General features: G+C 46.3%; 3 protein-coding genes across 3 annotated transcripts; 1 reads left to right on the plus strand and 2 right to left on the minus strand.

Annotated features, from left to right (window-relative positions):
• Positions 1–700: 700 nt before the first annotated feature.
• Positions 701–1,804, plus strand: PENARI_c062G04559 (uncharacterized protein; the record flags this gene model as incomplete). Its single annotated transcript, XM_022637559.1, has 3 exons — positions 701–1,174; positions 1,233–1,454; positions 1,505–1,804. The coding sequence occupies 3 exons, from the start codon at positions 701–703 to the stop codon at positions 1,802–1,804; spliced, it is 996 nt and encodes a 331-aa protein (XP_022482584.1).
• A 183-nt stretch (positions 1,805–1,987) lies between these two features.
• On the minus strand, positions 1,988–7,227 carry PENARI_c062G11431 (uncharacterized protein; the record flags this gene model as incomplete). Its single annotated transcript, XM_022637564.1, has 2 exons — positions 1,988–5,975; positions 6,029–7,227. 2 exons carry the CDS (start codon positions 7,225–7,227, stop codon positions 1,988–1,990), a joined length of 5,187 nt encoding a protein of 1,728 aa, XP_022482585.1.
• A 1,849-nt stretch (positions 7,228–9,076) lies between these two features.
• Positions 9,077–10,336, minus strand: PENARI_c062G07387 (uncharacterized protein; the record flags this gene model as incomplete). The annotated part of the gene is made up of 4 exons (XM_022637562.1): positions 9,077–9,247; positions 9,326–9,349; positions 9,419–9,449; positions 10,326–10,336. 4 exons carry the CDS (start codon positions 10,334–10,336, stop codon positions 9,077–9,079), a joined length of 237 nt encoding a protein of 78 aa, XP_022482581.1.
• Positions 10,337–16,050: the final 5,714 nt, after the last annotated feature.

The following is a 16,050-nucleotide window of genomic DNA, read 5'->3' on the forward strand; positions in this document are numbered from 1 at the left end:
TCTGTGCATGATTCCTGAGGACTCTGTGCATGATTCCTGAGGACTCTGTGCATGATTCCTGAGGACTCCGTTACAATTATCCCCCCGTCCAGTACGGGTGTCCGCACCCGTGGTGAAGTCTGCAGAGCGTAGCCCATTAAAAACCCAGTGGGAAAAGGTAGCTAGTTCTTGCAGGAGAAATAGTAATTGCGGGAAGACAGGAAGGCGATGGGGAAACGATAGTGTAAGGATAGACGGTTGCAGGCAGGAAAATTGGGGCCTGAGGCAGGAATTTGATAGGGCTGGAAAACCTCATGATTTCCTAGTTGGGGTGCAGGGGTTTGTTTGTATGGGTGGTGCGCTTTGTTGTGGTAAACAAAGCTTCTTTAACACAGTGAAACTGCGTGAAACAAAGCGTCTTCGACGTGTTTGTTTCTGCGTTTGTTTGTTCAGGGTTACAGGGCTTTGTTGTGAATTCATCCTCATGGGTATAAATCCCCTGTTGTTTACCTTTCAGTTTTCCTTTTCCCTCATCATTTTCCACAACAGCGACACGTTCTCACGTCGCTGTCGTTTCTCTGGTGTTTCTCCAGATTCTGGCTGTCATATCTTCAGGTAAGTGTGATGACCATTCCCATGTCTAAGTCTGACGACACGTTGCTGACTCGCTGTTGTTTTGCCGTCGTTTCAGTAGCGATCTAACTGCTGTGCGCTGATCATCATGCCTCCCCGCGGAACAGGTCGTGGTCGTGGCCGTGGCCGAGGTCGTGGCAAGGCCCCAGCAGCCCCAGCTCCTCCCAGTCGTTCGCCCACTCCATCTGAGGTTGAGAGTGTGATTTCCAGCTCGGACGATGAGCAGGAGGAAACCTCTAGTGCACCTGAATTCTCGCCAGCAGCTCGCTCGGTGATCACTGGTTCCGAGACTCCTACTCCCAGCGCTCCCAGCACTCCCACCCCCAGTGGACCCACTTCTCTTGCTGGTCTCCGCCGTGCCCTTACCGGTGGAGTCAGGAAGAAGAACCGCCCCCTTCGCCCTGTCGCCTATCTCCGCCATGTGGCGTGGTGCATGCACTGTTTCCGGACTTTCTTGGAGAACTGGGACACCAGTGGACCACCAGTGATCCCCTGCTGGGACGACGGCTTGTCGTCGAAGAGATGCCGTCAGTGCGCCAGCCGCAATAAGAATTGCGAGCCTGTGAGTGTTTCCAATAAGCATGGTGTTATGATAGCGGCTAACCAGCGTTTCTCTGTAGGTAAACGAAGGTATCCTTGGTGATGCGATGCGTCTCCAGTGCATTCTCGACTGGGCCAAGCCTTTCTGGGACAATGAGGACGATAACGAAGTTTTCGATTTGGACAATGCTGTCTTTGGTGACCTGGTCCAGGCTGTTCAGGCCCTGCTCGCCGGTTTCAACGTCCTCTTAGATGGTCACCGTAAGCAGTTTGGCATTGCTTCAGATAAGAAGCCAGCGAAGGTACGGTGTTCTGTTGTTGTTTCTCTAGCGTTTTGCTAACTGTTCGGTAGGACATCGCCAAGTCCTACGAAGCAGTTGTCCACAACCGTCGTGGATTGCTCCAGCCAATCCCTGTCACTGTCGGTATGTCGTCGCTTCGCCGTCTCGTCGCTGAAGCTTCGACTTACCCCGGTGCACGTCTTTCGGATGATGGTTACCATGCTTGGGCTTTTGCTGTGCGAACTTTTCGTTCCGCTGTTGTTGAGATTGTGGCTAGCCAGGAGAAGTACGATAACCTCTCTAACCCCCAGTACGACCAGCTTGAGGCAGATGTGGTCAAGGATTTCCCCGTTGAGGACTACCTTGTTTAGTCGTCGGGTTGCTAGTGTTTCGTTGGCTCGTAGGAGGGTCTTTTGCTGTTTATCCTTTCGAGGATAGTTTTTGTGTTTTCTCCGGTTTTGTGGATATGGCGGGTAGCTAGGGTGAGCTAGTTGTCTTGCTGTATTTTCGCTAGTGTTTTGTGGTCGGATCGATGTTTCCCCAGGATAATTCAATCAATTCGACCTTTTCTTTTGCTTCTGGAACTTTGCGATAATACCTCTAGCATTCCCCATGTCCGAGAGTGGTACCCATTGATTGTACTCGGAGGGCCATCCTTTCCATTTAACCAAGTAGTGTAGTTCATTCTGGAACTTCTTTTCACCCCGGACCTCCTCAACCTCCCACTCATCATCATCTTCTAGCTCTGGCATAGGTAGGGTTTCACTATCGTTTCGCTGATGCCATTCTTGGAGTAAAGAGACAGGGAAGACATTGTGTAGACGAGAGTATTGCTCGGGTAATGCTAGCCGGTACGCCTGCTTTCCAACTTTGTCAAGGATCCGGAAAGGTCCAATGAAGTTTGGGGCAAGTTTTCTTGATGGGTTCTTTATTCGGAGATTGCGGGTTGATAGTGCAACTAATTGTCCCCTTCGGAACTGTATAGGTTCGTGGCGTTTATTGTAGTGTTTCGCCTGCGATTCGCTTGCTTTTCGCCATGCTTCTTGAAGCCTTTCTCGTAGCTTTTGCAACTTTTCTAGTCGTGCTGTAGTTGCTGGGACTTCCTCCCTGGAAGCGCCGTCCTCGGCGCGCAATTGGAAGTTTGGGTCATAACCGTAAAGTGCTTTGAAAGGTGTAAACCCTGTGGTTGAGTTTATAGCATTATTGGTGGCAAATTGGGCTGTAGGGAGGAGGACTGGCCAATTGGTTTGTTCCGTATTGACGAAGCATCGAAGGTAGCTCTCGAGTACTTGGTTCATCCTTTCCGTTTGGCCGTCGGTCTGCGGGTGAAACGCTGTCGAAAATCTCAATTTGACATGGCTTTGGTAGCAGAGTTTAGACCAGAATTTGCTAGTAAAGACTGATCCTCGGTCTGAAACTATGCTATTTGGCGGGCCAAATCGGAGTTCGATTTCTTGGTGAAACAATTCAGCTAGTTGCACAGCATCAATTGTAGATGAAACGGGTAGGAAGACGGCGTATTTTGAAAATCTATCCACGATAACTAAGATCGCGTCGACGGTGTTGTCCTTGTAAATTGTCTGTGGCAAGTGGGTGATAAAGTCCATTGCTAGATCGCTGAAGGGTCGCTGGGGAATCGGTAGCGACTGTAGTTCGCCATAAGGTCGATGCCTTGGTGTGGCTGCCCCTTGGCATACTGCGCATTCTTTGACGTATTGGGCCACGTCCTTTTGCAAGTTAACCCAATGGAATTTGCGTTTTAGTAACTCGGTGGTGCGAGTTCGACCGAAATGTCCTGCGAGTGGATCATCATGGTAGATATTTAGCAGTTTCTGACGTAGGCCATTTCTTATGGGGATGTACAACCTATTTTGGTATCTAAGGAGGCCTTCATGGTCGACTAGCCATCCATGGTTCCCGCGCTTTTCTAGCTTAACGTCGGTGATACGACGGCGGGTCTCTGGGTCTCCGCCCTGTTCCTGTCCGATCTGGGACTTTAAATCAGTCGTGGAGTTCAATTCCTGAACTGACCAACCCGTGGTCCCACGCTTGGCTTGTGAGACTCCGACGTTTCCACGCCTTGCCTCTGAGACTCCGACGATTCGACGCCTTGCCTCAGGGTCCTCACCCTGTATTCGCCCAATTAAGGTCTTCAATTCTGTCGTGGCGTCTAGCCCGTAGACTTGTTCAACCACACAGGCGCGCTCAACCTCCCGCTGGGTGATCGCACGATCTCCCTCAGCGGTGCGAACTGTCATGGCGTCTTCTTCTAAGACTAGGGGCAAAACCATGCAGCGGTGACTAACGACTTTTTCACGGGACGCACGACGGCGGTACGCTGGGTAGCGCAGAGGTACTCGATGGTACAGAGAAGCTCGACGGCGTTTCTCTCCCTTAATAGACGCTCGACGGCGTATCAGCACTCGACGGTGCAGAGATGCTCGACGGCTATCTCTCTTCTTGCTAAGCTCCGGCGTCCCGGGCTCGCTAAGCTCAGTCGTAGGCACATCCTGGCTGGCCTTGGTTGCAGGCACATCCTGACCGGTATTCATTTCTTTGACAGCAATTTGCTGTACATTCACCCCCTGATCGCTAGCGAAGCGCTCTTGGATCGGGGTCGTAAGTTCAGCTGCGGGCGCAACCCGACTGGCATTTGGTTTCCTTGATAAGCCATCCGCGGGATTGGTCTTCCCAGCGCGATGCTTTATAGTGAACTCGAACGGAGTTAAAAACATAAGCCACCTTGCCTGTCTGCCGTTAAGCTTAGGCTGCTTCATAAATGTCTGGAGATTAGCATGGTCTGAAAGCACCTCGACGGGATACTTGCTACCCTCTAGGTAGTGCCTCCATTGTTTAAACGAATAAACGATAGCGAAAAGCTCTTGATCTGGCGTCGCATAACGGAGCTCCGCGCCAATAAATTTCTTTGACCAGTACGCTACGGGGTGCCATGTCCCGCTAGCGTCTGGCTGCGAGAGGATTCCAGCCATCCCAAGGTTTGATGCATCAGATTCGATACGGATCCGTTTTTGTGGATCAAAATGCTGGAGCACTGGGGCTTCTTGGAATGCATTGAGAAGCCGGTGAAACGCTTGCGTTTCTTCGTCGGAGAGCAAGACATTACCAGGCTTCTTGCCATTCTTACTTCCTCGAAGCAGGGAGGTTAGAGGTAATGCAATCAGGCTATACCCTTGGATAAATCGTCGATAAAAGTTGCAGAATCCTAGGAATACTTGGATTTCATGGTAGCTTTTTGGGATTTCCCATGAAGCGATAGCGTCGACGCGCTGTCTATCCATTGATATGCCATTCCTAGACACCACGAATCCTAGGAATTCAACCTGGTCTTGGTAGAAGGTGCATTTTGCAGGTTTCGCGTATAGCTGTGCCTGTCGTAACCTCTGTAGCACTTGACAAATATGCTCTGTGTGGGCCTCGCGGTCCGGCGAGAAGATCAGGATATCATCGAGATACGCCACACAAACGACATCGAGAAGCCCTCTTAACGCCGTGTGAATATAATTCTGAAAAGTGGCTGGTGCATTCGTAAGACCAAACGGCATGACTGTATACTCGAAATGGCCATAGCGAGTGCGAAAGGCTGTTTTCCACTCTTCTCCTTCACGGATCCTGATCCGATAGTACGCATCTTGTATATCAATTTTGCTAAAGAACTGCGCGCCAGCGAGTCGATCGAGGATCTCCGAGATGAGAGGAAGGGGATACCGGTTTTTGACTGAGACCTTATTTAATCCCCGATAGTCTACACAGAGACGTAGACTGCCATCCTTCTTTGGAACAAATAGGATAGGGGCCCCTGCTGGACTTTTCGAGGGTCGGATCCGACCATTGTCAAGGTTTTCATCTAGGTAGGACCGAAGCTCTCGAAGTTCTGTCTGAGAGAGAGGGTAAATTGGGCCATACGGCGGCGTTTCGCCGTCTTTTAGCTCGATAGTATGGTCTGTTGCTTTCTGAGGTGGTAGGGTCTTGGCATTTTCGGGAGCGAATACGTCGCGGTACGCTAGTAATTCGCTAGGGAGACCCTCCTCACGTGAGGCGGGGTATTCTTGGTTGTCTCCTGGAAGCCACACTTCCTCAGGAAGCTTTACCACCGCATACACGTACGCGTGGTTCCGGCATTCCTTTACAAATTGATATGGGGTGGCTATCGAGTATGACGGTGCGACATACCACCACTGGCGTTTATGTGGCGAAAAGTCGACGTGTTCATCTCGCACCGTTGTCATAGATAGGAGAACCGGGCTTCCTTCGAGGCGAGGGTCTCGATCGATAGCTAGACAACGCCTTTCGAAGGTGCGAGTAGTCCCCCGCGAGTCGGTCGCCGTGATAGGGACTATCCACACCCCATAAGTAGGTGTTGACCTTCGATTGATAGCTGAGATAATGACGCCGGTGAGTGGTGCGCGACGGAGTCCGTATTGCTGAGCAAATTGATGACTGACGATGTCAACCTCGGCTCCGCTATCGAGATCCGCATGCGTTTCGATGTCGCCCCGTACGGTAATTGGGATATATAGGCGGCTTGTGGTCCCAATTTTATCTTGAGGGGTCGGTGTCCCGGCTTCTACACCGACCCTCTGGCTTTTCCCGAATGCGCTGGTGCCGACTGAACCTTAGTCGAATTTTGGGGGCACTGGTCCTTCCAGTGGTCTGTTGACCCGCAGGTGAAACAGCTGTATGGTTTTTGTGGAGTTGTATTATCGTTTCGCTGGCGATCATGCGGCTTTGCGCCGAATTCACGCCGGTTTGAATATGGTTTAGTGTTTGGGTTTCGGTCACCACCTCGTCCTCGGAAGCTTCCACGGTTCCATCCTCGGCCCCGACCAAAGTTGGAGGATGGCCCGTTGAAGTTAGTCCGTTTTCGATATCCCTGTTGGTCAGGGGAGTGATGTCTTTTGTTTGTTGAGCGGGGAGGGTAGTCCTTTGTTCCCGACTCCGTTTGAATGAGGTTCCAATAGTGCATCGCTGTCGATACCATCTCGTCCCGATTTTTAGGCAAATGAAGCATAGCATTCTGGATACGTGATCGGAGGCGAAGCTGTAACTTAGTGAAGAAGTTAAGTGCCCGTTGATCCTCCGACGGTGCTTCGAAATGTCTTTCGAGCGAGAGGAGGTAGGAATTAAAATCGCTTGGACTTTGATTCGGACCTTGCCGGGCCTCTTGTAAAGAGGTAGCGATGTCGGCTTGTAGTGTGGCCGAATTGTGTAGTAACGTAAGAGTCCATTTCTCGAATAGTTCCCATGTCGTTTTGTAAGCGGTTCGCTGGGGCTCCGCCTTCTCTTCGACATAGTGTCGCCATCTTTCGCGACAGTCAGAACTCATGCAGTTGGTGGCACCAAGGATCTTTCTCTCGTCCGATCCATATTTGCGGGGTGCGCCTGCGAACATGTCTTGGAGGTCATTGAGCCAGGTTTGGCGTTGTTGTATACTGTAGTGTGCTTTAAAAATTGCAACTTCGATTTTGATTTCTCCGGAAGCTCGTCCTCGATCAGATGATGTAGAGGAAGAGCGTCGATGGCGATCCGACAACGATTTCTCGGTTATTTGGCCGATTGCTTCCTCGAGTTCCTTCTTTCGGGTAAGCAACGCATGAAGGGTTTCGAGGCGTTCGACCTCAGCGAGGTGCTCGCTAAGTTGGGAAGTCCGGTCCTGAGAATTGTTCTCCGGGCTGCTACTTCCGTCGTAGATAGTGGCGGGAGGAACAATGGACTCGGTGTCGGTTCGGTGTGGGTTCGCTGGCGATCCCCGAGCGACCGACGATCGGGTAGTCATTGTTGCTTTGGGAGGCATCTTCAATCTTAGGTAGTTGAAGAAGAAGGATCAGAATTGTAAAGAAAGGGGTTCTAGTATTTGCAGGATAGAGCCTGTCAACTAGGTAAGACGAAGATGCCTGGGAAGCAAGTAGTATATTGGAGGAATACAGAGACTGATCCTTGGAGAACCTCTGGGTTCTCCTGGAGTGCACTATTTAACATGGGAGATCAGCGTTGCGGTGAGGAAGCGCTGACGTGTCGACACCTGTATGATGTTGATCCTCTGACAGTGCGAGAGATCTGTGCATGATTCCTGAGGACTCTGTGCATGATTCCTGAGGACTCTGTGCATGATTCCTGAGGACTCTGTGCATGATTCCTGAGGACTCCGTTACATATGAACGCACTATAATAATCCTTAGGGAGGATATTATTGGGTAAAGCGTACCCTAGATACGGTGCGGAGACGATTCTATTAGCCTAGACTCACCTAATATATTAAGGAATACGTCGAAGACTACGAGAATTGCTAGAGGAATTTAGTTCATAGGCATAAGCTATATAGGCTATTATAACCTTTACCTATACTAGAACGGCTAACGTAGTAGGTTAGTTTAGACTTTATTACTAGCCTACCACCCTCTTTGTGGAGAGGAAGGATCTATAATACGATCCTAGTGATAGTAGAGATATTCACTAAGTATTCCTTTTACCTACCGTGCACTAAGGATATTAACGTACCTAATTTAGCGGAATTGCTCTATAAGCGTATCATCCCTATTATAGGGATGCCTAAGAACCTCGTTAGTGATTAAGGCAGTCTCTTTACTAGCTAATTCTAGTCTACCTTTTGCTACTACCTTATAGTAAGAAGACGTCTCTCTATAGCCTACCACCCTTAAATAGACGGTTAGACTAAGCGTCAAAATTAGACGCTAGAGTATTTCCTCCGTTCCTACGTTAATTAGGAATAGGACGACTAGATACGATAGCTTCCTATAGCCTAGTTCGTATACAATTAGACCCCTTATAGTGCGTCTAGTGTCTCTCCTTTCTAGACGCTACTCGGGTTTAAGCTAGACCTTTGAGCTAGTGTAGAAGAGCTTCTATAGGAGTATCACTAGGACGTAGTAAGCCGGATATAGGAAATCTAGGAAATACCACACTTTCTCTATAAGAAGCTAGCTAAGGCGAAAGACGTAATAAAGCGCTATTACGATAAGAATCACCTTAAGAAGGTATTTAGGGTTAGAGACCTAGTCTACGTACGAGCTAAGTATATTAAGATGGGTCGCCCTAATAAGAAATTAGATATAAAGATAATTAGCCCCTTCGCTATTGTCGACAAATTCGGCTTATAGTTATATAAATTGAGACTACCGCCGCTCCTCCGCTATATTTATCCGATATTCTATATCTCTATACTAGAGGAGTATTATAGAAACGCTTTATAGGAGGGTCCTACACCTATTATTATAGATAGGCAACCCGAATATAAGGTTAAGCGTATCCTTTCCCACAAGGGGACTAAGCCTTATATATACCGAGTTAAATAGGAAGGCTACGGTAATATAGAAGTAATATAGGAGCCTTAGAAGAACCTAGAGCAATTATAGGCGCTATAGGAATACGAAGAAAAGCTATAGTGCGAACCTAAAAGGACTTTAAAGCGCCGGAGGCGCGCGGGAAACAAATCTTAATAGTATTATAGGGGCTATTCCCCCGGAATTATATATAGGAAAATAGTCCGGTCTCTAACCGTAAATTATCCTCCTTCCTACTAAGCTCTTAGGCGCCCGCTACGGCTAACCTAAACTATCGCGCACGGTCTCCTATACGCTAGAAGCTAGGCGTAATAGGGAGAAAACTTAGCTACTACGACGTAATAGACGGCGGAGTAGAGACTCCTCCGGAGCCGGAGTTCCCTTAGGAGTCATAAACTTCTTAAGAGAAGACGTAACCGACGACGGGGGCGAGGGAACCTCCTCACTAGCGGCGACCTTAGGGGTCGTAGCGGGCTTTATAGCGGCGGTGATAAGCTAGGTCTTCTAGAGAAGACCTTTAAGAAGAATAACCCGCTATTCGCTAGTGATAGTAGGCGAGAGCGCGTGCTCCACCTTAGGCATAAGCTTAGGGTAAACCTATAAGGGGCTAGTTAGTAATTGTATACCTAGTTATAAGGGGAATTAAAATTATACTCACCGGCTTACACCTATAGCGGCCGCTAGCACAATAGAGGCACTTAGTGCGATCTATTAGTAACACGCACTAATAATCTAGGTGCTACACTAACCGGAAGGTATAGCGCTAGTATAGAAGCCCCATATCTAGCCTAGGTCCACCAGCGCGCACCGCGACCTCCTCTTCCGATAAAGAGCTACTAAAACCGTCCTATAAGGGGAAATCTCCTTCTTCTTAGACCGCCGCGGCGGCCTAGGTAAAGCGTAGGATATAAGGCTCCGCCACTATCGATATATATAAGAGGTTAGTAGTTTTCAAAATAGGGCTATTTTGCACTAGGAGGGGGCGAATCTATGCTACTACGAGGCCTTAGGCAATACTAATAGGAGTATAGAGCTTATTGTGGAAGCTCTAGCGAAGCCTTAGGCAACGTTAATAAGGACGTAGAGCTTATTATAGAAGCTCTAGCGAAGCCTTAGGCAGGGTTAACAAGGACCTAGGACACGTATAGGCATCCCTAGGAGGCTAGGAAAGCTTTATTTCGAAGCTTATACGCGTCTAGGATCATCTCTATAAAGCTCACAGAGCACTAGGAAGGATGCTTTAGGACATAGGGGAAGTAGGGGAGGAAGAAATCATATACTTTTAAAGAGGTTAGGAAGCGTAGGAAGGAAGAAAAATAACAATAACAAACGACTATAATATCTATATTATTCTCTATACTCCTTCCTCGACCACCACCACCGCTATCTACTCCTATTAAGAGTGCAAACCATATAAACACTTCTCACTAAGATAGTTTTTCAGCTAAAATAATAGAGCACGTAACCTTATAACCCTACGCTAGCACCACTAGGGCTAGTTACCTTTCCTACCTACGAGCTTTTCCTCTATAAGGTTTTTACTCTAGGCTAGGTTTTAACGGACCACGCTTACTAGGCTGCCATACTTACACGTGACTATAAATAGAGGATTCACACTACGAATCTTAGATACCTTAGGCCACGGGCCGTGGCCTCTAAAGGAGGGGGATATTATTAGGACCCCGACCCAATAGGTGCCTAAGGGTGCCTAAAAAGAATACTACGAGCCTTTAGACTACGCAGTGCGCTAATAGATAGGCACATACATAGACTATGAAGGTCGTGCATTTCGCTTAGTCCCTTAGCTAAGCGCACCTTATATTTATTGCACTCGCTAGCCTTCGCATAAAGGACCAGCAATTAGTCTCTTATTACACCTACACATACACTTCGACGATAGTCTCTACTTCCCGTACTCATACTGCTACACTAGGACCTCGCAGGGTCCTAACAACTATACTCACATACCATCTCTAATCTAGTATTTCCTACCATATCTAGAGGTAATAGTATTGTGGTCAGAAATACGGTTCATAAGTATAGACGGAAATACAGAATCTATTCTTAATATCCGTCTATTTTAACCGAAATATAGAATCTATTCTTAATTTCTATCTATTTTGACCAAAATACAGAATCCATTCTTAATTTCTGTAAAGAACAGGGGTCTAGTATTTGCAGGATAGAGCCTGTCAACTAGGTAAGATAAAGATGCCTAGGAAGCAAGTAGTATATTGGAGGAATATAGTTTCTTAGAGAACCTCTAGGTTCTCCTATACTAGACTATTTAATATAGAGGATTAGCGTTACGGTGAGCTAACGCTAACGTGTTGCTAGCGATCCTTAAGGGGTACGAGAGATCTATATAAAAGACCTATATATGATTCCTAAGGACTCCGTTACAATTATCCCCCCGTCTAGTAGGGGTGTGTAACAGAGTCCTCAGGAATCATGCACAGATCTCTCGCACTGTCAGAGGATCAACATCATATAGGTGTCGACACGTCAGCGCTTCCTCACCGGAACGCTGATCTCCCATGTTAAATAGTGCACTCTAGGAGAACCCAGAGGTTCTCTAAGAATCAGTCTCTGTATTCCTCCAATATACTACTTGTTCCTAGGCATCTTTATCTTACCTAGTTGACAGGCTCTATCCTACAAACACTAGACCCCTCTTCTTTACAATTCTAATTCTTCTTCTTTAACTACCTAAGATTGAAGATGCCTCCTAAAGTAACAATGATTACCCGATCGTCGGTCGCTCGTGAATCACTAGCGAACCTATATCGAACCGACACCGAATCTATTATTCCTCCCGCTACTATCTACGACGGAAGTAGCAGCCCGGAAAACAATTCTTAGGGCCGGACTCCCTAGTTTAGCGAGCACCTCGCTAAGGTCGAACGCCTCGAGACCCTTTATACGTTGCTTACCCAAAACAAGGAACTCGAGGAAGCGATCGGCCAAATAACTAAGAAATCGACGTCGGATCGCTATCGACGTTCTCCCTCTACGTTATCTAAATAAGGACGAGCTCCCGGAGAAATCAAAATCGAGGTTCCGATCTTTAAAGTACACTATAATATATAGTAACGCTAAACCTAGCTCAATAACCTCTAGGATATATTCCTAGATACACCCCGTAAGTATAGATCGGATAAAAGAAAGATCCTTAGTGCCACTAACTATATAAGCTCTAACTACCGCGAGAGATAGCGACACTATATCGAAGAGAAAGCGGAACCCTAGCGAACCGCTTACAAAACGATATAGGAACTATTCGAGAAATAGACACTTACGCTACTACACAATTCGGCCACACTATAAGCCGATAATGCTACCTCCTTATAAGAGGCCCGTTAAGGCCCGAACCAAAGTCTAAGTGACTTTAACTCTTATCTTGTCTCGCTCGAAAGGCATTTCGAAGCACCGTCGGAGGACTAACGGGCGCTTAACTTCTTCACTGAATTATAGCTCCGCCTCCGATCGCGTATCTAGAATACTATACTTTATTTACCTAAAAATCGGGACGAGATAGTATCGATAGCGATGCACTATTAGAACCTCATTTAAATAGAGTCGGGAATAAAGAACTACCCGCCCCGCTTAATAAACAAAAGATATCACTCCCCTAACTAATAGGGATATCGAAAACGGACTAGCTTTAACGGGCTACCCTCTAACTCTAGTCGGGGCCGAGGATAGAACCGTGGAAGCTTCTAAGGACGAGGTAGTGATCGAAACCTAAATACTAAACTATATTTAAATCGGCGTGAATTCGGCGTAAAGCCGTATAATCGCTAGCGAAACGATAATATAACTCTACCTAAACTATATAGCTATTTTACCTACGGGTTAATAGACCACTAGAGGGATAAGTGCCCCCAAAATTCGACTAAGGTCTAATTAACACTAGCATACTTAGGAAAAGCTAGAGGGTCGGTATAGAAGCCGGAACACCGACCCCTTAAGATAAGATTAGGACTATAAGCCGTCTATATATCCTAATTACCGTCTAGGGCGATATCGAAACGTATACGGACCTCGATAGCGGAGCCGAGGTTAATATCATTAGTCATTAATTTACTTAGCAATACGGACTCCGTCGTGCACCACTCACCGGCGTCATTATTTTAGCTATCAATCGACGGTCAACACCTACTTATAGAGTATAGATAGTCCCTATCACGGCAATGGACTCACGAGGGACTACTCGCACTTTCGAAAGGCGTTGCCTAGCTATCGATCGAGACCCTCGCCTCAAAGGAAGCCTAGTTCTCCTCTCTATAATAATAGTGCGTGATAAATACGTCGACTTTTCGCTATATAAACGCTAGTAGTGGTACGTCGCGCCGTCATACTTGATAGCTACCCCACACTAATTTATGAAAGAATGCCGGAACTACGCGTACGTATATATAGTAGTGAAGCTTCCTAAGGAAGTGTGGCTTCCCGGAGATAACTAAGAGGACCCCGCTTCACGTAATAGGCTGCCTAGCGAATTACTAGTATACCGCGACGTATTCGCTCCCGAGAATGCTAAGACTCTACCACCCTAGAAAGTAATAGATTATACTATCGAGCTAAAAGACGGCGAAACACCGCCGTATAGCCCGATTTACCCTCTTTCTTAGATAGAGCTTCGAGAGCTTCGGTCCTACCTAGATAAAAACCTTAACAATAGTTAGATCCGACCCTCGAAAAGCCTAGTAGGGGCCCCTATCCTATTTATTTTAAAGAAGGATAGTAGTCTACGTCTCTATGTAGACTATCGGGGACTAAATAAGGTCTTAGTCAAGAACCGATACCCTCTTCCTCTTATTTTAGAGATCCTAGATTAACTCGCTAGCGCGTAGTTCTTTAGCAAAATTAATATATAAGACGCGTACTACTAGATTAGGATCCGTGAAGGAGAAGAGTGGAAAATAGCCTTTCGTACTCGCTATAGCTATTTCGAATATACAGTTATACCGTTTGGTCTCACGAATACACTAGCCACTTTTTAGAATTATATTTACACGGCGTTAAGAGGGCTTCTCGACGTCGTTTATATAGCGTATCTCGATAATATCCTAATCTTCTCGCCGGACCGCGAGACCTATATAAAGTATATCTACTAAGTGCTATAGAGGTTACGATAGGCATAGCTATACGCGAAACCTATAAAATACACCTTCTACTAAGACTAGGTTAAATTCCTAGGATTCATGGTATCTAGGGATAGTATATTAATAGACAAACAACGCGTCGATACTATCGCTTTATAGGAAATCCTAAAAAGCTACTATAAGATCTAAGTATTCCTAGGATTCTACAACTTTTATCGACGGTTTATCTAAGGGTATAGCCTAATTATATTACCTCTAACCTCCCTACTTCAAGGAAGCAAGAATAGCAAGAAGCCTAGCAATGTCTTACTCTCCGACGAAGAAACGTAAGCGTTTCACTAGCTTCTCAATATATTCTAAGGAGCCCTAGTGCTCTAACATTTTAATCCACAAGAATATATTCGCATCGAACCTAATATATTAAACCTTAGGATAGCTAGGATCCTATCGTAGCTAGATACTAGCGGGATATAGCACCCTATAGCGTACTAGTCAAAGAAATTTATTAGCGCGGAGCTCCGTTATACGACACTAGATTAAGAGCTTTTCGCTATCGTTTACTCGTTTAAACAATAGAGGCACTATCTAGAGGGTAGTAAGTATCCCGTCGAAGTGCTTTCAGACTATACTAACCTCCAAACGTTTATAAAGCAGCCTAAGCTTAACGGTAGATAGGCAAGGTGGCTTATATTTTTAACTCTATTCAAGTTCACTATTAGACACCGTCCTAGGAAAACCAACCCTATAGATAGCTTGTCTAGAAAACCTAATTTTGGTTAGGATATACCTATAACTATCTCAGAACCCCGATCTAGGAGCGTTTCGCTAGCGATTCGGAAGCGCGTATATAGCGAACCGCTATCAAAGAAACGAATACCGGTTAGGATATACCTATAACCAAAGCTAGTTAGGATATACCTAAAATTATGAGTGCTAGCTAGGATATGCCTAAAGCTAAGTTAAATAAGCCCGGGACGCCGGAGCTTAGTAAGAAAAGAGATAGCCGTCGAGTATCTCTACACCGTCGAGTGCTTATACGCCGTCGAGCGTTTGTTAAGGGAGAGAATCGCCGTCGAGCTTCTCTATACCGTCGAGTACCTCTACGCTATCTAGCGTACCGCCGTCGTACATCCCGTGAAAAAGTCGCTAGTCCCTACTACTTAGTCTCGGCCCTATAGGGCACTATGTTAGGACAAACCGTGCGGGATAATAGCGTAATCACCCGACGGGAGGTAGATCGCGCCTACGTGGTTAAACAAGTCTACGGGTTAGACGCCACGACAGAATTGAAAGCCCTAATTAGGCGAATATAGGGCGAAGACCTAGAGGCAAGGCGTCGAATCATCGGAGTCTTAGAGGTAAGGTGTGGAAACGTCGGAGTCTCACAAGCTAAGCGTGGGACCACGGGTTAGTTAGTTTAGGAATTAAACTCCACGGCTAATTTAAAGTCCTAGATCGGGCAAGAATAGGGCGAAGACCTAGAGACCCGCCGTCGTATCATCGACGTTAAGCTAAAAAAGCGCGGGAACTAGGGATAGCTAGTCGACTATAAAGGCCTCCTTAGATACTAAGATAGGTTATACATCCCTATAAGAAATAGCCTACGTCAGTGTTAGTATAAGCGTATATCTAAGCTATATCTTATCTAAGGCTTAGATCCGAAAAGCCTATAATATAAAAGGTTATTAGCTATGCTTATTATTAGAAGGTCTATTAATGGTTTAAACCTTATAGCCTTCAATGATCATAGTGATCTTATGATCTATGATCATTACACTAGTGATCCTATGACCTATGATTTGAAATACCTTATAGAACCTCACGATTCCACGTCGTTCTATTAGGTAAGCTAGTTAGCTATATATAGGACCTCGAGGAAGGGTCCTAAGAAATAATAATCATCATCTACTTTTATTTTTCTTGACTATCAAGTGATACTATCAATTACCTTACCTAATTATTATAACCTTCTTACACCTCACCGTCGACAACTATCGTGACTATTACCTCACCTCACCGTCGCTTATATAATATAATATATTATATAAGATATAACCCCTAAGCACACGTCACCTCTGCTTATACGTATATATAGACTATAAAGGTCGTGTATTTCGCTTAGTCCCTTAGCTAAGCGCACCTTATATTTATTGCACTCGCTAGCCTTCGTATGAAGGACCAGCAATTAGT

The sequence above is a fragment of the Penicillium arizonense genome (assembly GCF_001773325.1).
Source record: "Penicillium arizonense strain CBS 141311 chromosome Unknown PENARI_contig062, whole genome shotgun sequence".
NCBI classification, from domain to species: domain Eukaryota; kingdom Fungi; phylum Ascomycota; class Eurotiomycetes; order Eurotiales; family Aspergillaceae; genus Penicillium; species Penicillium arizonense.